The following is a 20,938-nucleotide window of genomic DNA, read 5'->3' on the forward strand; positions in this document are numbered from 1 at the left end:
GGCTAGCTTGGGAAGCACTCAACTTTCCTTCCTTATCCTGGGGGTTTCTTTGATGTTCACCCCTCCCCTCACCACTCACACCCTGTTCACTCACCTCAGGGTTAATAGTTGGTATTACAACTGTTGTCTTTTGAGAAACAACAGAGGTGGATTTCTTTGTCTTGGATTTTGAAAGTTTAGTTTTGGTGACCTTGGTAGAAATCTGTTGGGGCATCACAGATTTCATGGCCACACTAGAAGATAAAGAAATAGAGGGGTTGGAAGAATTAGGAGTTGTAGAAGCAATTACCTCACCTACCTGAGGTGCATTCATGATTGGTAAATATACCAATGGCACACTGCTGTTAAGATTCATTCTCTTCAAGTCTGCAAGAACTCTTTTCTCTTGAGCCCAGCACTTGAGTTTATTATTCTCATTGATTATGACTAAACCTTCAGCAACATGGTTAGCCAATAACATAAAGAATCTAGCATAATAGATGTTATTAGGTCTATTAGCTTTGTTACCTAATCTAGTACCTAATTCTAGCATCACATAGTTGCTAAAGTTAAAATACCTATCAGAAACAAGCATATAGAACATATTAACCAGAGATAAAGTTATGGCATCAAAATTACTAATTTTCCCAGAGAAAACCTTTATAAAGGCATCCCCAAGGAAACTCCACTCTTTCCTAAGGCCTTTTCTTCTAATACTCCCTAAATTAGCAGAGTTAAGAGAATAACCTATGGAATCTAACATGCTGGATACATCACTATCAGTATGTGGTGTCATGGCATTGTTTTCAGGCAATTTAAAATATGCTTGTAAATCATCACAGTTAATACAGTGAGTTTTACCTTTGAGAGTGAAGGAGATAGTCATATCCATGGAGTTGAACTCAGCAGTTGTCCAAATCTCCTCAACTACTTCACAGAAAATTGTTGGGGCTTCCAGCATTGCATAGCTAAGTTTGCAGTTTTTGATGAAGTCCATCATTTCGTGATAGTCTGAGTGGGCTTCATTCTTCTCTACCAAAGCTATGAAATTGTTCTTTTCATAGATGAACCCGGATTGAGACATAATCTTCACGACTGGTGCCATTTTTGTGAGTAGAATTTGCAGAGAATAACTTGAAGTTTTTGCAGAGAGAAAATGGTAAATGCTTGAAATTTTAAGAAAGCGTAAAGTAAAAATGAACAATCAGAAGGACTTATATGCTCTCTCAAATTGATAAACAAAAATATAAAAGAAAGATTTATCAATAAATATGCGTTAGTGAATTTCAGCCGTTTAAGAGTAAACTATAAGTATTCTAAAAGACTACCTTTAAGACCAATACATACAGATGTATGTATGAGTATCAACGGTTAAGAGAATAGAATCAACGGCTGTTAAACACCTGAATCGACTGATGTGACATTTCAACGGATAAGGCAAATTGTCATCCGTTGAAGGGTACTTCAGTTTTATCCGTTGACGGATAACAATTCCAGAAATGTATTTGTCTTTCAACGGATAATGACTATCCGTTGATAGAGCAATTTTGACTTTCAACGGATAGGGAACATCCGTTGATGAAATAAACTATATTAAAAGTCAAATTTGTTCTAGCAACTAATATATTTCAGGCTACAATTCAAATTGCAACAAAGACATGAATTTTAAGAATAATTAAGCATACCTAGCTCACTTACCAATCTTGTGAATGTTGATTCATCAAGTGGCTTGGTAAATATGTCAGCAATTTGTTGTTCACTTGGAACAAAATGTAGTTCCACTGTACCATTCATGACATGCTCCCTAATGAAGTGGTACTTGATATCAATGTGCTTGGTCCTTGAGTGCTGTACAGGATTCTCTGTTATGGCTATGGTACTTGTGTTGTCACAAAAGATAGGAATTCTATCAACATGAAGTCCATAGTCAAGGAGTTGGTTCCTCATCCATAATACTTGAGAACAGCAACTTCCAGCAGCAATGTATTCAGCCTCAGCTGTAGAAGTAGAGACTGAATTTTGCTTTTTGCTAAACCATGATACAAGCTTGTTTCCCAGGAATTGGCAGGAGCCTGTTGTACTTTTCCTATCTATTCTGCAACCTGCATAGTCTGCATCTGAATAACCAATTAGATCAAAGCCAGATTCTCTAGGATACCAAATACCTAAATTTGGTGTACCCTTGAGATATCTGAAAATCCTTTTGATAGCAATTAAGTGAGACTCCCTAGGATCAGCTTGGAATCTAGCACATAGACATGTAGCAAACATTATATCTGGTCTGCTAGCAGTTAAATATAAAAGTGAACCAACCATGCCTCTATAACTTGTAATATCTACAGACCTTTCAGTCTTATTTAATTCAAGTTTGGTGGCAGTGGCCATGGGAGTTTTTGCAGATGAACATTCCATTAGGTCAAACTTCTTTAAAAGATCATAAATATATTTAGTTTGACTAATGAAAATTCCATCACTAACTTGTTTAACTTGTAAACCAAGAAAATAGGTTAGTTCTCCCATTAGGCTCATTTCATAATTACTTTGCATTAGCTTAGCAAACTTTTTGCGAAGTTTGTCATCTTTAGAACCAAATATTATGTCATCTACATAAATTTGAACAAGTATACTAGAGCCATTAACATCCCTAAAGAAGAGAGTTTTATCAACAGTACCTCTAGTGAAGTGATTCTCCAAAAGAAATTTTGATAAGGTCTCATACCAGGCTCTAGGTGCTTGCTTCAGTCCATAGAGTGCTTTCAACAGATAATACACATAGTCTGGAAAATCTGGATCTTCAAATCCTGGAGGTTGACTTACATAGACTTCTTCCTCTAATTTCCCATTTAGAAATGCACTCTTGACATCCATTTGATAGACTTTGAAATTGGCATGGGCTGCATGGGCTAGAAATATTCTGATGGCTTCAAGTCTTGCAACAGGAGCATATGTTTCATCAAAATCTATTCCCTCTTGCTGAGAATAGCCTTTAGCAACCAGTCTGGCTTTATTCCTTATGATAATGCCATTTTCATCCATCTTGTTTCTGAATACCCACTTTGTGTCAATAGGACTCTTGTTCTTTGGTTTGGGTACCAGCTTCCATACTTGGTTTCTCTCAAATTGGTTCAGCTCTTCCTGCATAGCTAATATCCAATCTGGATCCAATAGAGCTTCTTCCACTTTCTTAGGTTCCTCCTGAGACAGAAAACTACTATACAGACATTCATCTTGAGTGGCTTTTCTTGTTTGCACTTTAGATGATACATCACCAATGATCAGTTCAAAGGGATGATTCTTGGTCCATTTCCTTTGTGGTGGAAGATGTGCTCTAGATGAGGTGGCCTCTGTATTGTCATGATGTGAGACAGAGTGTTGACTAGTTGAAACTCCCCCTGAGTTGTTGGTCCTTTGCAGGGAACTTGGAGTTCTATCAACTGATGATGTAAATCGATTATCCGTTGATGAACCATGATCAACGGATGCTTCATTTTGTACTTCAACGGATGATGCACTATGTCTTTCAACGGATACTGCATTGCTTCTATCAACGGATGCAGTATTTTGTGCATTATCCAAGGGCAAGTTTTGAATCCCTTTTGAAGTGTCATCTCCATCAGTCTCCTCTTCACTATCATCACAATATATCTCAATGTTGTCAAATTTGAGTCTCTCATTATGTCCCTCATCTGTTAGTCCATCAATCTTTTTATCATCAAACACAACATGCACAGATTCCATAACAATGTTGGTTCTTAGATTGTAGACCCTATAAGATTTTCCAGCTGAGTAACCAACAAATATCCCTTCATCAGCCTTTGCATCAAACTTCCCTTTATGGTCAGATTGATTCCTCAGTATAAAGCATTTACATCCAAAGACATGAAGAAAGTTTAGAGTTGGTTTTCTTCTCTTGAACAACTGATAAGGAGTCATGCCTTTAGCTTGATTGATCAAAGAAATATTCTGAGTGAAGCAGGCACAATTAACAGCTTCAGCCCAGAAATATGTTGGTAACTTTGATTCTTCAAGCATTGTTCTTGCAGCTTCAATTAAAGATCTGTTCTTTCTTTCAACAACCCCATTTTGCTGAGGTGTTCTTGGAGCTGAGAACTCATGCATGATTCCATTTTCTTCACAGAACAGCCTTAATGTCAAATTCTTGAACTCAGTTCAATTGTCACTCCTGATATTTCTGACCTTCAAGTCAGGATGATTGTTGACTTGCTTGATGTGATTGATAATGATTTCACTTGCTTCATCCTTTGATCCAAGAAAATAGACCCATGAGAACTTTGAGAAATCATCTACAATCACTAAGCAATATCTTTTTCCTGCAATAGACAATACATTGACTGGTCCAAACAAATCCATATGTAGCAGCTGTAATGGTTCATCAATTGTTGTTTCAAGCTTCTTTTTGAATGATGCTTTCCTTTGTTTGCCTTTTTGACAAGCATCACACAAACCATCCCTTGAGAATTCAACTAGAGGGATTCCTCTAACTAAGTCCTTTTTGACTAGATCATTCATTGTCTTGAAATTCAAGTGGGATAGCTTCTTGTGCCATAGCCAACTTTCAACTGAGCTTGCTTTGCTGAAGAGACAAGTAATGGATTCTGCATCTGTAGAGTTGAAGTCAGCTATGTACACATTTCCTTTTCTAACTCCAGTTAGAACCACTTTGTTGTCTTTCTTACTAGTGACAACACAGGCTTCAGAATTGAAGGAAACTGTATTCCCTCTATCACATAGTTGACTGATGCTCAGTAAATTGTGCTTGAGACCATCAACTAATGCAACTTCATTAATGATGACATTCCTTGTTGAAATCAAGCCATATCCCATAGTAAACCCTTTGATGTCATCTCCAAAGGTTATGCTAGGGCCAGCTCTCTCCTTGAACTCTGTGAGCAGGGAGAAATCTCCTGTCATGTGTCTTGAACAACCACTGTCCAAGTACCATAGATTTCTTTCATTTCCCTGCACACCATAAAATCAATCAATTTGATTTTGGTACCCAAGTTTCCTTGGGTCCATTCTTGTTAGCCTTTCTCCTAGACTTCATTCCTCCTGCATCTTTAGACTTAGGTGAGTTTGAGTCAACCTTGGTCTTAGATGTAGTTGGTTGAGGTGTAGGGTTAGTCACAGAATCATTTAGCACATTTGTAAAATTATTAGGCATTGATTGTGCAAACATGTTATTCCACATGGGCATATTGTATGACATTTGAGGCATACTACATGCAGCAAGATAAGGATTGTTAAAATATGGCATGTTTACAAAATGTGCATAAGGATTTTGTTGAGACATAACAGGCATAGCATGCAGAGGTGATGCAGACATATTAGGCATAGAAGAGGGTACAGTTATGGGAGTCTTCTTAATGGATTTACAATTAGCAGATAGATGATTAACACTACTACAATGCACACAGCTTTTTCTAGGAGCATGCCTATCAGGTGTGTAATTGTTGTGTTTATTAATTCCTACCTTCCCATTTCTGTTGGATTTTCTTTTAGATTCCTTTTTATCCTCAACCATCTTGAGCCTATTATTTAACTGTTCTAAGGTCATGTGCCCTACATTCACCTTACTGACATCTTTGGATGTGCTTGCTTCTTCTTTGACAAAGTTCTTTGAAGTTGAACCAAACTTTTTGTTGAGTTTCTTTAGATTCTCTCTTTTAGAAACATCTGCCTGTTTTAATTGAGGAACCTTCAACGGATGCTCCTTTTCTTCCTTCAACGGATAACTTTCATCATCCGTTGATTCCACATCCGTTGACAGCCCATCAATTAATTCTAGTTTCTTTTTATTTTTATTCCAGGCAGTTTCACAGAATGATTCAATTCCTTGGACCTTAGCAATTTGAGCACTTACATCCCTAGATGTCTTCCAGGCTTTAATCACCTCTTGCTCTTTCTCTAATTGATTGGAAAGTATTTCTACTTTCTTAACAGATTCAGCTAGTTCATTTTCAACAGATATACAATGCAACTTAGTTTTCTCTAGGTGAATCATCTTATCTTCTAACAAAGCATTTCTATTACTTAAAAACAGATTGTTCTCTTTAATCCTACTATTTTCTTTAGCAAGAGATTTAAGAGATACACGCAAATGATACAATTCAGTAGACATGTCATTAAAGGCATCATTGCACTCTTCTTTAGTAAGCTGTGTTAAGTCAGTAGTGATTACCTGATTGCTTGATGAACTAACTTCATTTTCTTCAGAATCAGCCATGAGAGCAAGGTTGACATACTCCACATCTTCATCCCCTTCATCTCCATTAGTTGCCCAGTCCTTTTCTTGAGTAATGAAAGCCCTCTCCTTTTGCTTGAGCAGATCAAAATATTTCTTTTTGTAATCTACTTGTTCAAATTTCTTCTTTTCAGAAGTTGGCTTTCTGCACTCACCTGCAAAGTGTCCACTTATACCACAATTGAAACATTTGAACTTGGATTTGTCCACAGTGTTTTTGTGAGGTTTAGTGGCTCTAGTGTTTTTCTTGAATTTCATCTTTGCAAATCTTCTGGACAGAAATGCAAGATGCTCATCAATACCATCTGAGTCATCTTGGCTGGAGTTGTCTTCATTTTCAGCAACTTGCTCTTTCCCCTTGCTTGATTCCTGACTTCTTATACCATCTTTGGAGTTTGATGTAGATCTCGCAGTTTCTTGTCTGCATTTCCTCTCATTTTCAGCTATCAATGCAACTGAACTTCCTTTCTTTCTCCCCTTCTCTAATACCTCATCCTGTTCCAGCTCTAGTTCATAAGTCTTCAAGATTCCATACAATCTTTCAAGAGTGAAGTCCTTATAATCTTGAGAGTTTCTTAAGGAGACAGTCATGGGTTTCCATTCCTTTGGCAAGGATCTTAAAAATTTAAGATTTGAATCCTTTACTTGGTACACTCTTCCATACAGCTTCAGTCCATTCAACAACTTTTGAAACCTATTGAATGTTTCATTTAAAGATTCATTTTCTTCAAAATGAAAGTATTCATACTGTTGAATGAGAAGCTGCATTTTGTTTTCTTTCACTTGTTCTGTACCTTCACACAGTAGTTGAACTGTGTCCCAAACCTCTTTGGCAGTTGTGCAATTTATCACATTATCAAACATATCCATGTTAAGACCATTAAACAAAATGTTCATAGCCTTCTTATCCTTGTGGACTTCTTCTGTGTCTTCCATTGTCCATTCTGCTCTAGGTTTTGGAATGGATTGACCAACAGCAGCTGTGGCTGTAGCAACTGTGGCTACTTTGTGGGGAATGTGAGGACCATTCTCAATGCAGTTTACATAACCTTCATCTTGGGAGAGTAGATGAAGGTGCATTTTCACCTTCCAATGGTGATAATTGTCTTTGTCAAGAACTGGGATCTTTACTCCAATATCCTTCTTACTCATCTTTGTTAGATTCCAAGATCTTTAAACTCTTTGTATGTCAAGAGCCTGCTCTGATACCAATTGTTATTCCTAGTGGACTAACAATGAGATTTACAGAAGGGGGGTTGAATGTAAATCTCAAAACTTTTTCAGGTTTTGAGCAGTTTATAAAGTTGTGTGTTCAAGAAGAACAAGTGTGTGAATTGCTTTAAGCTAATACAGACAGATATATATTCAAGCACAAATGTAAAGAACACAACAGACCTTAAAAACTTTTCTGGTGGATTTGTTGTTCCACCAGAGATGGTATTTTTAGAAAATCTGTGATTAAACAATGTTGATCACAGCTGCATCCTAGTACAAACTAGATGAATTTTCTCTCAATATATTTCTAAACAGCTCTGGAAAATCTCTCCTCTAATTACTAGCTTCTACTTGGTTTATATATTACCAAGTGTACAAGTGAAAAACAATATAAAAATACAGTAATAAAATAAGTTCTTCACTTGCTTCTTTTCCTGTTCACTCCAGTACTTTGTTGACTATTGCATCTTTATACTGAAGAAGAACGGCTGCTTTTTCTGTTGTTCCTGAAATTCGGCTACCACATCTCAGTTGTCTCTATCAACCCATGTGCCTCTGTTCGTACGTACAACTACCCCTTATCAACGGCTAATCATCAGAGCATCCGTTGAAGCTTTCATCCGTTGATGCACTCATCCGTTGAAGGATATTATCCGTTGAAGCTTTCATCCGTTGATGCACTCATCCGTTGAAGCTTTAGAGACATCCGTTGAAGCTTAGCTTCTTATCCGTTGAAGGTCTTTAAGTCATCCGTTGATACCACTTCACTTATACAAAATTACAAGGCATGAAGTATTTACAATTGGCCTTCCTATCTGCATATCATCTAGTAGTCAACATGACTCATAGTTTCTCTCAACTTCCAAGAATTACATTTTAAATACAGAGACTGAAATATGCTACAACACTAAACTTATTTCTAAGTAAAGCTACACCATCAACGGATAGCCAAAGTGGTCTTATCTGTTGAGGCTACAGACACTAAATTTCTACTTAAGTATTTTGTTAAACATATCATCAAACTAATGCACATACATTCCTAACAAATACAACACAACTTTCTCTCCATCTTCTATTCTCCTATACTTCCTCTACATTAAACATAACTAATATTTTCAGTCAAGGTTTATAACACGTTATCAGCACGAGTCTCTGCCAACTGAAGCTTTATTCTCGAAAGAGCTACGACTCATTCTGACCCACGAGTCCCTATCAACTAAAACTATTTCATAAAAGAGGTACGTTTTCTTTTCCTCATTTTCTTCTAAATATTATTACATATTTATGTTACTGATTGAAATCTATAAAGATGGCTATGCCGTCAAGTAATACTACTATAAAGATGGCGCTGCCGTCAGGTAATAATCAAAAGTTTTCTGGCCGGCTATGCCGTCGTAACTTTTTTATAAAGTTGTTATTTCAACTTACATGTTTAAATATTATGTGACATATTATATCTTATTTAAAATCTATTCAGAATGGCGAATCTTGCAAAATTAGAGTTTGTTGCCTGTGATGTTTCCAGAAATAATTATTTGTCATGGGTCCTTGATGCGGAATTACACCTTAGTGCTAATGGCCTAAAAGATACTATTGACCCGGAAAAGATCCCAACTGTTGAACAAAATGCAAAAGCGATTATCTTTCTTAGGCATCACATCCACGAAGATCTAAAATCTGAATACCTCACTATCAAAAATCCACTCACCCTTTGGAATAATCTCAAGGATAGATTTGATCACCAAAAACTTGTTCACTTGCCATCTGCCCAATATGACTGGATTAATTTGAGGTTACAAGATTTCAAATCTGTAGCTGAATATAATTATGCTCTTTCAAGATAAACTCAAAATTAATTTTATGTGGTGAAAATATTACTGATACTGAAATGATTGAAAAGACCCTCTCAACCTTTCACCCCAACACTATGATCCTGGCTCAACAATATAGGGAGCGTAATTTTCAGAAATATGGCGAGCTGATATCTCTCCTTCTTGTGGTTGAAAAGAATAATGAGTTGCTACTGAAAAATCATCAGATACGTCCCACAGGCTCTTCCCAGTTACCTGAAGTACATAACACGTCATTCCTGAAGAATGAACGTGGAAAAGGGCATAGAGGAGGACGGGGTTATGGACGAAACCGTGGACGTGGAAATTTTCGTGTTCGGTTTCACAATCAATATCATTCTGGCCACCTGAAGTGGCAACGTGATGGTTACAACTCTGGCCACCAGAAATGGCAACGTGAAGTGCCAAATAAAAGAAAGGCGCCCCAAGAAGGAGAGAACCGAGGCATCTGTCATAGGTGCAGATCTGAGGGGCACTGGCAACGTACTTGTCGCACACCCAAACATCTTGTTGATCTCTACGAGTCATCCAAAAGGAATAATGGAAAGAGAGTAGAAACCAACTTCGCTAATTATAATCTAGTTAATGAACCAGTCAATAAGGCCTCAAATGAAATAGACACTGATGCTAATCTTTATTATGGTTTAGACTACTAGACTTCATATGTATTGTCATGCTTTACTTATTTTCTTTGTGTTTTACTTATGTACTCATTTTATGTACTTGTTTCATGTTGTTGTTCTATGTACTCGGTTTGTTTTTAATAAAGATGTTTTTCATTTATATATGTATAGAGATGGAAGATATATGCATTGTTGACTGCGCAACCACACACACTATTTTACAGAGTCGGAAATACTTCTCACAGTTGACTAAAACCAACTCACATGTCTGGACGGTATCGGGTACATCAAATATAATAGAAGGTTTTGGGAAAGCTAGTTTTCTTCTACCAAATAAGACACACATACACATACAAGAGGCTCTATACTCTAGCAAGTCAACTAGAAACCTACTGAGTTTTAAAGATATCCGTCTTAACGGGTTTCACGTTGAAACTATTAATGAGAATGAAAAAGAATACCTTCTCATCACCTCAGACACCGTTGACAATAAAAGGGTCCTAGAAAAATTCCACTCGGTTTCTTCAGGATTATATATTACAAGTATACGAGTTCGTGAATCTCATAGTGTCAACATCCCCAAAGTCATAGACCCAAAACTATTTTCCCTTTGGCACGAAAGACTCAGTCATCCAGGAGTATCTATGATGCGTCGTATCATTGAAAATTATGTGGGACATCCTCTTAAAACTCAAAAGATAATATCCCAAGATGAACTTCATTGTTCAGCATGTTCCTTGAAAAAACTTATTGTCCGACCATCCCCAGTTAAGCTTCAAACCGAGTCCCCGAAATTCTTAGAAAGAATTCAAGGTGACATTTGTGGTCCTATACATCCATCTTCTGGCCCATTTAGGTACTTTATGGTTTTAATTGATGCGTCAACTCGATGGTCTCATGTATGTCTACTTACAACCCGAAATACAGCCTTTGCCAAATTACTTGCCCAAATAATTAAACTCCGAGCTCAATTTCATGACCATCCCATTAAATCAATCCGACTAGATAATGCTGCTGAATTTACATCTGCAACTTTTAATGAATATTGTATGTCAGTAGGAATCTCAGTCGAACACCCGGTGGCTCACGTACATACACAAAATGGTTTAGCAGAATCCTTAATTAAAAGACTTCAACTTATTGTTCGTCCCTTACTCCTAAGGGCAAAGTTACCTATATCTGTTTGGGGTCATGCAATACTTCATGCTGCAAATATAATTAGAATAAGGTCTTCTGCTTACCACAAACAATCCCCTCAAGAATTAGTTCTTGGTCAAGTACCTAATATATCTCATTTAAAAGTATTTGGTTGTGCTGTGTATGTTCCTATATCACCACCACAAAGAAATAAAATGGGACCTCAAAGAAGAATTGGTATATATATTGGTTTTGATTCTCCATCTATTATAAGATATCTGGAACCGTTAACTGGTGATGTTTTTACTGCTCGCTATGTTGGTTGTCATTTTGATGAAACCATGTTCCCTAAATTAGGGGGAGATAATGATTTGCATAAATTAAATTCCGAAATATCATGGAATGCATCAAGATTAAATTCTGTTGATTCACGTACTAATCAATGTGAATCCGACGTTCAAAGAATTATTCATATGCAAAATATTGCTAATCAAATGTCGGATGCCTTTAGTGACTCTAGACATATTATAAGGTCACAAATACCTGTTGTTAAAGCTCCGGCACAAGTTGAAATCCCTACTAAGAAATTAATTCCTGGAGAATTGATTAGTGATTCAAAGCCACGCCAGAAGCGTGGTAGACCTATTGGTGCAAAAGATATTGTGCCACGAAAACGGAAATTGATTGGAATTGCCCCAGAAGTGGCAAAAGTTTCAGAAAATACCCCAGAAGTGGTATTTCCTCCTGAAGAGGTTCAAGCCCCTGAAGTGGATGTAACAAAACTCCCAGACGTGGGATTGCCTCCAGAAGAGAATGTTGCCCCAGAAGTGGCACATGCCCTAGAAGTGGCAAATGCTTCCACGGAAGCAAAGGTACCTGAAAATTATGAGATCTCAATGAATTATGTCCATAACGCGAAATTACTGGATCGTGGGAGTATTGAGGTTGATGATGTATATGCTTTTTCCGTGGCATCTGATATTATTATGAACTCCGATCCTGAACCACAAAGTGTGGAAGAGTGTCGACACCGAGATGATTGACCAAAATGGAAAATTGCGATTCAAGAAGAATTGCAATCATTACGCAAGAGAAATGTATTTGGACCTGCAGTCCAAATGCAGTCCAAACACCAGCTGGTGTAGTCCCTGTCGGGAACAGATGGGTGTTTATACGAAAACGAAATGAAAGGAATGAAATTGTGAGATATAAGGCCCGACTAGTAGCCCAGGGATTCTCTCAAAGACTTGGTTTTGATTACCAGGAAACATACTCTCCTGTGATGGATGGAGTTACTTTTCGTTTTCTAATGGGTATGGCTTGTATGGAAAAACTGGAAACACGTTTGATGGACGTTGTGACAGCATACCTATATGGATCACTTGATAGTGATATTTATATGAAAATTCCTGAAGGGTTAAATATTGAGGACACTAAGCCTCGACATTTATATTCTGTTAAATTACAACGATCATTGTATGGTTTGAAATAATCTGGTCGTATGTGGTACAACAGGCTTAGTGAGTACTTATTGAATGATGGATATGTTAATAATCAAGTGTGTCCTTGCATTTTTATTAAATAATCATCAACTGGTTTTGTTATTATTGTTGTATATGTGGATGATTTGAATATTATCGGTACTACTGAAGATATTACTAATGCTGCTAACTATTTGTAAAATGAGTTTGAAATGAAAGATCTTGGAAGGACAAGATTTTGTTTAGGTATACAGGTGGAGCACTTATCTTCAGGAATATTTGTTCATCAATCAAACTACACTGAAAAGATTCTTGATCGGTTCTACATGGACAAAGCTCATCCACTAACCACACCAATGGTTGTTCGATCACTCGAGGTTGAAAAAGATCCTTTCCGTCCTAGAAAACAAGATGAAGAGACTCTTGGACCTGAAGTTCCATATCTCAGTGCAATTGGCGCTCTCATGTATCTTGCAAACAACATACGTCCTGATATTGCATCTGCAGTGAACTTGTTGGCAAGATTTAGTTCTGACCATACTAAAAGGCATTGGGATGAAATAAAACATATATTCAGATATCTTCGATGGACAATCGATCTTGGACTATTCTTCCCAAATAATTTAAGATCACGGCTAGTTGGATATGCAGATGCTGGATACATGTCAGATCCTCATTTTGGGCGATCACAAACAGGTTACCTATTTACATATTGTGATACTGATATCTCTTGGAAGTCTACAAAACAGACTATGGCCGCAACTTCATCAAACCACGCAGAGTTACTAGCAATTCATGAAGCAAACAGAGAATGTATTTGGCTAAGGTCTGTCATTCAACATATTCGAGAATCATGTGGATTATCAAGTATTTCAGACAGTCTTACAGTTTTATTCGAGGATAACTCGGCCTGCATCAAACAACTTAAGGAAGGATATATTAAAAGGGGATCGGACAAAACATATATTGCCAAAATTCTTCTACACTCATGAACTTCAAGAAAATGGTGATATTGATATTCAACAAGTTCGCTCATACGATAATCTGGCGGATATACTTACAAAGTCACTACCTACATCAACATTTGAGAAGTTAAGAAATAATATGGGTATGTGGAGGTTAAAAAGTTTGCTACATCGAAATGTTAAAATGTGAGACATTTTATTCAGGGGGAGGCTGTACTCTTTTTCCTTCGTCAAGATTTTTATCCCACTGAGTTTTTCCTTGCAAGGTTTTAACGAGGCAGTCAATTTTTGAAATAACTCGCATTTGACAATCAAGGGGGAGTGTTAAAATATTTGAATAAAAAATAAAGTGATTGTCAAAGCGTATCGATGAAGTCTCTCAAATCTTAACAAGGAAGACTTGTAAAACTTATCGAGAAAGATTTGTAAAACTTATCGAGGAAGTTTTGTAATACTTAATGAAGAAAATTTGAATAACTTACTTAGTAAGCCTTGTAAACCAACTATTATAAATAGCTCATTTAACTAATGAAATACACCACAACTTTCTCTCTATCTTCTATTCTCCTATACTTCGTCTACATTAAACCTAACTAATATTTTCAGTCAAGGTTTATAACAAATTGAATAAAATTTAGTAGCGTGTAATTTACTCGAAAAGTATTCTAAAATAAAATAAAAAAAAATTATAATTTCTTGGTCCAAAGGAGTATTATTATTATCATATATTTGTGTTTCCGCTTGTAGAAAATAAGTAATAGGGAAACGAGTACGTTGCATTTAAACCCAAAAAAGAAAGTAAAAAGAGAGTGAGGTGCGTATGTATAAGCCCTAAACGGCGCGACACAAGCTCTGCCTCTGGCCGCTGCTAATTTGTTTAGGTAAATTTTGTAATTGCATCCTTCATCTTATGTATATTGTGTCTGTATGTATAATATGTATATATCTTCCCTGAAGACTAGTAATGTAATGATTGATTGCCTACCCATTTTATATAATCAGATACTCTCCTTTGAATTGTTGTAATTATTTATTGCCTAAAGTTCATATGAGTAATCCGTGTGCCCCCTTTTTTTTAGAAACAGGGGTTTATTATTGCTTTGGTTTTTACGATTAGTAATTGGAATTCGATTTTTCATATATGTGCTGCTCACTGCTTTCTGGTTTTTCTTCTGCCTACTGATTTATTTCTTCTATTTTTGAAATTAGGAGATTAATTAACAACACAACAAACAATGTCGAGGCCAGAACTTCAAGCACCACCGGAGATCTTCTATGACGATACTGAAGCTCGTAAATACACATCCTCCTCTCGTATTATGGAAATTCAGGTTATTGTATTTTTAGATTCAAATATCTCATATTCACTTGTCATACACATTGTTTATATTTACATCATTGCTCTTCATTCTGACAATATAATCCAAATAAAATTAATTTAGGCACAACTTTCAGAGAGAGCACTTGAACTTCTTGCGCTGCCTGATGATGATGTGCCGAGATTACTCCTTGATATTGGTAAGTGGTTACTCTATTTCCCTACCTTCCTTCCATTAGAAGCAGGGATCATGTAATCAAATCCTATATCCATACTCTATAGAACCACATTTCAAATTTGTAGGAATGATAACGGAAAAGTATAGCTATTGATCGTTGCCATATGGTGCCCAAGCGAACGTAATTGGTTTTTTCTATCTTGATATGTGTATTCATATGGCGGACGCTGCATCAAAGCTAGTCTACTTGCAGGAAGATGATTTGTTTACAACACTCATTCTTTACACACACTTGTAGTTATTAACAAACAAATAACTGCTCACTTATACAATATAGATTTTTCTCATATAATTGAAGAATTGTTTGACAAGCAATTGATTTAATATTGATAAGTTTGTGTAGTTTTTAATTTCTTCACATAATTATTTTATGTCACTTCCCTGATAATATATGTAAGATTCCATGTTATTTATCATCATTAGATAAATTTGATTATTCATTTAGATATATGTAAAGTGATGCAGTTCAAGTTTTTACATTTTAGCCGTACTAACATATTGAAATGAATAACAAATAAGATCTTAAAAATGTATGGTTGAAGTTATCTGCACTTTTGTAGAATATTTGATGACTTCAAGTTGAACGTAAGCATACACAAGGCAAATTATCCAAATGACTTACAATACTATATTATTACGGAGATCAATGTATATATATATATATATATATATATATTTATATTTGTATGTAGATATATAAAACTATACATGTGAACACGATAGGCAGCATATTGATATATCATCCCGAAGGTCTACTAGCTGTGCGGCTTGCCACGGCACGCTAATAATTAATATAACTGACCTTAATTGTTTTGAAGGTCCACTAGTCATTCCGATTAAGATATAAATATAAAATATTTATTTTTAATTAGAAACTTGAAGTGATATTAACTCACCTAAATTATTTAAGACTTGGAATTATGACAGAGTCTGTCTTTGTTCGCGGTGGACCTTAGTAGCAAGAAAAATAGGAGACTTGAAGGCGTACCTTTGGATCTACACCTTTCTTTAGACTAGTGTCTAAAATGCCAAATCATTTGATTTGAACTTCTCTTGGTCTTCCCCTGCACGTGATTTGGTTCAACCATAGAACTTTCAAGTGCATTAGGGGAAGTTGCCCGAGTCAGCATATGTTTATAATTTTGACAGTTTTAGCCAGGACTCTTAGACTCTGTTCTTTTCAGTACATATTTATGTAATAAAGACGGTTGCTAAGCAGGACCGGGACATGTATATGGATTTCTTGGAAAATAATCAGTCAATCAAAAGCACCTCGTGCTGTATAAAATTGAACATTTAAGTACTGAGTGTTTCACAGTTTACTCTTTTTAACACTTGTGAAGTCACAGTACACGTTCTAGTATAAGTAAATGTAGTTCTCACGAGGTGGTAGCACTTCTTATTAAAGTATTTATGCTTCGTGTGATATTTAGCGGGTATTTTGTGGTTAACTTGCCTCTTGTCACTCTTGTGTTTGCTATTTGCATATAGTTGCAAATCTAAGTGTTCTGTTATTCTGGTTCTTTGTAGGTTGTGGATCAGGGCTTAGCGGGGAGACATTGTCAGAGAATGGACACCAGTGGATTGGGTTAGATATATCAGAATCGATGCTTAGTATGTAAAGCTCTTGTGCTGTTATTAATTTAAGTTGTTTCAGTTTTTTCTAAAGTTGTATCTCTCTTCTTGGTTGTATGGTTCTGTTCAATAATATTAGTCTCCAATATCAGATATAGCAAGGGAGCGTGAAGTTGAGGGGGACCTAATACTAGGTGACATGGGCCAGGTAACTTAGTTTTCCACACATTGTATTGTAAAAATTTGTTTAAGGTGGCTATTCCCATGGCTGAAAATCCTTCTTAAGGTCGTGTTTGACCCTCAAGACCAACTCCGTGTTAACCGCTTCAAAATTCTGAACAGATATTACAACATACTGCAGATGGGATTGTCCTATTACGTATGTTTTCCCCTAATTATCATATCAAAAGGACAACGGTTTTGATCTATGTTGTGTTTGTTTGAAGAGAATGGAAGGGACAAAAATTATGAAAAAAAACGAGGGAGTGCAAAATTTTCATGAAGATGTAGGGACATTTAGTAGGAAGGAGAGTATCATTCCTTCTCAAGTCGGCGGGGTTGAGCTCTGATTTGAATATTTCTGGAATGAATTGAACTTAATAACGTTTACTACAAAATAGTTCAAGTTTCATTCTTTTCCGCCAATTTCTTTCTCCCCAAAGTCCAAACCAAATGCAACATTAGTGTGTTGAATTAGGTTCTAGATAATACTCAAGTTTAATTGGGATGCGAAGCTGGGAGAAGCTCGAGCTCGGCTTACTTAACAAAGATTTTATGATTTTTTAGGCTCCACTTAACTCATGGAAAATTCAGGATCTTGATATTGAGAAGCACGAGCACAGATTGACGTAGCTCGAATTACAACCCTATGTAGGCTTTTCGAGACCTGAATGTTCTCTTGGCTCCTTATGAGTGTTGTTATTACTAACTAAATGTTGCCTGCTGTTATTTTTTCCCTCTACAACACTTAACCAGGTCCTTTACTGGTTTCTCGTGTCATCACATCCAAACCACGCCGTGTTCCTTCAGTTGTGATTAAATTAATCTTAAAACATGATCGACTCAGATTTATATTAATGGATCTCTATTCTAAAATTTGTTCGCACAACTTTACCAATAATTTGTGTTGTACTGTACTGTGTAGTGGAATCTTTTATGTTTATATATCTATATTTACGAAATGAACAACAGTAGTTCTTATCATTTCTATTTAAGTAATCACAATTCATAACTCGTATCATAGTTCTGATCTGTTATTGCCTTTGTTATATTTTAGGGCTTAGGACTTCGACCCGGTGTGGTTGATGGTGCCATCAGTATATCGGCTGTCCAGGTCTGTTTCTATGTTCATGCGATATGATTTATTACCAGCAGTTTTTTATTATCAACTTTTGAGTGTGATATTATACTTATCTAAAACTTGTGTACTTATTCACACATGTATGCTTGGATGAAATTAATATATTTTTCTCTTCTAACTTTTAACCGGATAATCTGGACTTATATGTCCGAGTTTATGTTGTTACTTGATTCAGCCTGATGACTTAAGTTGTTACTATATTACTCTTTTATGTTCACGAGTTCATGCTTTTTCACTTCTATGTGTGTATGATGATCTAATGCTATTTAATGTGACCCTGTTTTCCACTTCTGCATACCTACTTTTTGGTTTTGATGGCTCTGGTATTGTGCCAAGTGTTTCAAATATATGTTTGTTTGGCATTGATCTCTTGTCACAATGCTCAATTCTTTTATGGCTGATGATGCGATTATGCAGTGGCTTTGTAATGCGGACAAATCCTCTCATGAACCACGGTTAAGACTGAAGTATGTTTTCTGTCTCATGACTTATAGTTGTGTTTCTTAATCAGATAAAATAATGTGCTTCATGTAATTGCTGGTTGTCCTCTAGGTTCTCTTTGATTTAAACATGTTTTCAACAAAAAATATATTTCAGGGCTTTCTTTGGGTCGCTATATCGATGTTTAGCTAGGGGAGCAAGGGCAGTACTGCAAGTATATCCTGAAAATGTTGCGCAGCGTGAATTGATACTTAGTTTTGCTATGCGTGCTGGATTTGCTGGTGGCGTTGTTGTTGACTACCCCCACAGGTATTCATCAGGAGTGCATGTCATGATATGCTATTTATCTTGTACTCTTTTCTTTTTTTCATGATTATTTTGGAGCTCATTAAACATCTAGAGAATCCTTTTGTGCTGCAAGTGTTGATAGTAGCAGTAGATTTTCCTAAAACCCCGTAAGAAGTCGGTCTTTTAAAATTATTGTGAGGATGCTTCGTGTATCATTAATGATATATACTTTAGTAACTTTACAGGGAGATATTTGAAAAAACAAAAGATATGAAAGAGAAAGACATATCGGTGTAATCGGGCCAATGATAATTTATAAAAAATACTCAAGCTCAAGCTTAAAATATTGTTCAAGCTCAGCTTGTTAGGAAAATAAAGCGCGTTTATTTTTACGAGCTTTACTCGGAAACCACTCACGAGCCATTCATGGATGTTATTAACAACAAGCATCTTGTTAATCCGTTCAAAAAATTATAGACGAGTGTTTACAAGCCAGCTCATGTTCCAAGTTGACGTGCTTAGTGCTTACCATATAGAAAAGGTAATAATATTAGTGAAAAATGCTTACTACACAAACGCTTGTGGAGGATACTTGTATTTAAATGTTTTATTTATGTACATCATATAGTATTTAAATTAGCATCGCAGCTGGATGCTCCTCAGCCTGTTATTTTTGAATAAATATAATAATAATTGATCTGCCCGTTGATAGAACTCTATGGGCAATGGTGCTTTGACTTTGATCAACATTGGAGGGTTTTCTTCTTTAGTTGTAGCTGCTGCTTGTAGTTAGGCTTTACTTCCTTGTGCAGTATGCTTCTTGTGATATTTCCATTTGTGTGGCTTTCAAACTGGTTTGTTTCTGTCCATATAAAAGAAATTAGAGCTTGTACTTTGTCTTGAAATTACATGTAGAAGTATTTTAACAATCTGATGTTAATGTAACAGTTCGAAGAGCAGAAAAGAATACCTTGTGCTTACTTGTGGCCCCCCCTCTCTCAGCAGTGCTACACCAAAAGCAAAAGGTGAAGACGGAGAGAGCTGTTCTGAAGATGACAGTAGTGGAGATGAAGAAAATCCTACTGTGAGTACTCGTATACTGTAATTTAGAGATTTTTATATACCTAGGCCCTCTTTTAGAAGTCAATAAAGATCCCTTCTAACTGATTATCATTTTCCCCTCACCTATAATTTGTTATTGCGTTTTATGTTTGACTTACAGCAACTTTTTTCTTGTAGGTTTGCATTTCGGACAGGCATAGACCAAGAAAGAAACAAAAGGTTAACAAGAAAGGGAAGGGAAGAAATTGGGTGCTAAAGAAAAAGGAACAGATGAGGAAAAAAGGAAATGTAGTACCTCCTGATACAAAGTACACCGCGCGGAAGAGAAAAGCACGTTTTTGAACCACTCCAACCACCACCACCTCCAAACTGGGTTTTATGTCTGTTTATCGTGTTTGTTGTTCGATGCTTGTACTAGCACATCCTAGAATCCGTTAAGGAGTTTTGGTTGCATCCTTTTTTTATTTAAAACATGTCTGAAATCTTCACTGATACTAATCAGGAGTTGAGGACTAGTTCATCTGAATGATGAAAAATGATACTCAGAAAGAAATGAGAAAAATGCTCTAAATTATGTACTTGGGGAATTAATGGTCTTTGCGTTGAAAAATCATGAATATTTGAATGTATGGTCCTATTTTGTGCGTTAAATATATATAGACAATTTAGTTTGTAGGGAGTTGAGTTTTCGTTATAGTCTAATATAAGCTAATATTTTGTTTTTTTTTATAATTGATCAAATATACCATCTTCATCGTCCTCGATTAAAAGCATTATGATCTGATGTCTTGTTTAATATTATATCCTGAGTTTTTTGAAGTAATATAAAAAGACATTCATTAAAAGACGTTAATCTCAAACATACATTTTAGATAAACACTCCAAACATATATCTAAACATATCATTTTTTTAAGTATAGTAGCACTAAATAGTTCGCAGAATTTCAATATCACTTCTTTCACAAACAATCTCCCTTGCAACTGATGTTATTAATCCACAAAATCCAAGTACATATCATGTTCGACTTTTAATCATATTTAGAGCATATGCACGGGAGCCATCAGAAAATCAATTCAGCAGATGTATCAATGCTTCAGTATAAATATATAATGCAGCGCCTCTTTTTTCCCTCCATCAATTATT

The 20,938-nt window shown here is 36.0% G+C and overlaps 4 protein-coding genes across 5 annotated transcripts; all 4 read left to right on the plus strand.

Moving 5' to 3' along the window:
• Positions 1-8,934: 8,934 nt before the first annotated feature.
• LOC141692193 (uncharacterized) lies at positions 8,935-9,300 on the plus strand. The gene has a single exon (XM_074496927.1). It carries the CDS (start codon positions 8,935-8,937, stop codon positions 9,298-9,300), a length of 366 nt encoding a protein of 121 aa, XP_074353028.1.
• A 44-nt stretch (positions 9,301-9,344) lies between these two features.
• On the plus strand, positions 9,345-9,962 carry LOC141692194 (uncharacterized). Its single transcript, XM_074496928.1, has one exon. The coding sequence runs from the start codon at positions 9,345-9,347 to the stop codon at positions 9,960-9,962; it is 618 nt and encodes a 205-aa protein (XP_074353029.1).
• Positions 9,963-12,873: 2,911 nt separating this feature from the next.
• Positions 12,874-13,539, plus strand: LOC141692195 (secreted RxLR effector protein 161-like). Its single transcript, XM_074496929.1, has one exon. The coding sequence runs from the start codon at positions 12,874-12,876 to the stop codon at positions 13,537-13,539; it is 666 nt and encodes a 221-aa protein (XP_074353030.1).
• A 714-nt stretch (positions 13,540-14,253) lies between these two features.
• Positions 14,254-20,473, plus strand: LOC141693306 (18S rRNA (guanine-N(7))-methyltransferase RID2). 2 transcript variants are annotated; one of them, XM_074498365.1, is made up of 10 exons: positions 14,254-14,393; positions 14,722-14,843; positions 14,955-15,030; positions 16,599-16,682; positions 16,796-16,851; positions 17,920-17,976; positions 18,421-18,470; positions 18,601-18,753; positions 19,681-19,816; positions 19,972-20,473. In XM_074498365.1, the coding sequence occupies exons 2-10, from the start codon at positions 14,748-14,750 to the stop codon at positions 20,134-20,136; spliced, it is 873 nt and encodes a 290-aa protein (XP_074354466.1). In that variant the 5' UTR covers positions 14,254-14,393; positions 14,722-14,747; the 3' UTR covers positions 20,137-20,473. The 2 variants fall into 2 exon arrangements, with proteins under 2 accessions (XP_074354466.1, XP_074354467.1); XM_074498366.1 differs by having other exon boundaries at positions 14,271-14,393; positions 14,725-14,843.
• The last annotated feature ends 465 nt before the right edge of the window (positions 20,474-20,938 follow it).

The sequence above is a fragment of the Apium graveolens genome, chromosome 10 (assembly GCF_009905375.1).
Source record: "Apium graveolens cultivar Ventura chromosome 10, ASM990537v1, whole genome shotgun sequence".
Classification (NCBI taxonomy): domain Eukaryota; kingdom Viridiplantae; phylum Streptophyta; class Magnoliopsida; order Apiales; family Apiaceae; genus Apium; species Apium graveolens.

Bases quoted from the DNA above. Each gene is read 5' to 3' on its own strand.
- LOC141692194 (XM_074496928.1), top strand. From the start codon at position 9,345: ATGATTGAAAAGACCCTCTCAACCTTTCACCCCAACACTATGATCCTG.
- LOC141692193 (XM_074496927.1), top strand. From the start codon at position 8,935: ATGGCGAATCTTGCAAAATTAGAGTTTGTTGCCTGTGATGTTTCCAGA.
- LOC141693306 (XM_074498365.1), top strand. From the start codon at position 14,748: ATGTCGAGGCCAGAACTTCAAGCACCACCGGAGATCTTCTATGACGAT. The intron at 18,471-18,600 runs GTATGTTTTCTG...AATATATTTCAG, and splicing joins GAACCACGGTTAAGACTGAA to GGCTTTCTTTGGGTCGCTAT. The intron at 18,754-19,680 runs GTATTCATCAGG...TTAATGTAACAG, and splicing joins GTTGTTGACTACCCCCACAG to TTCGAAGAGCAGAAAAGAAT.
- LOC141692195 (XM_074496929.1), top strand. From the start codon at position 12,874: ATGGACAAAGCTCATCCACTAACCACACCAATGGTTGTTCGATCACTC.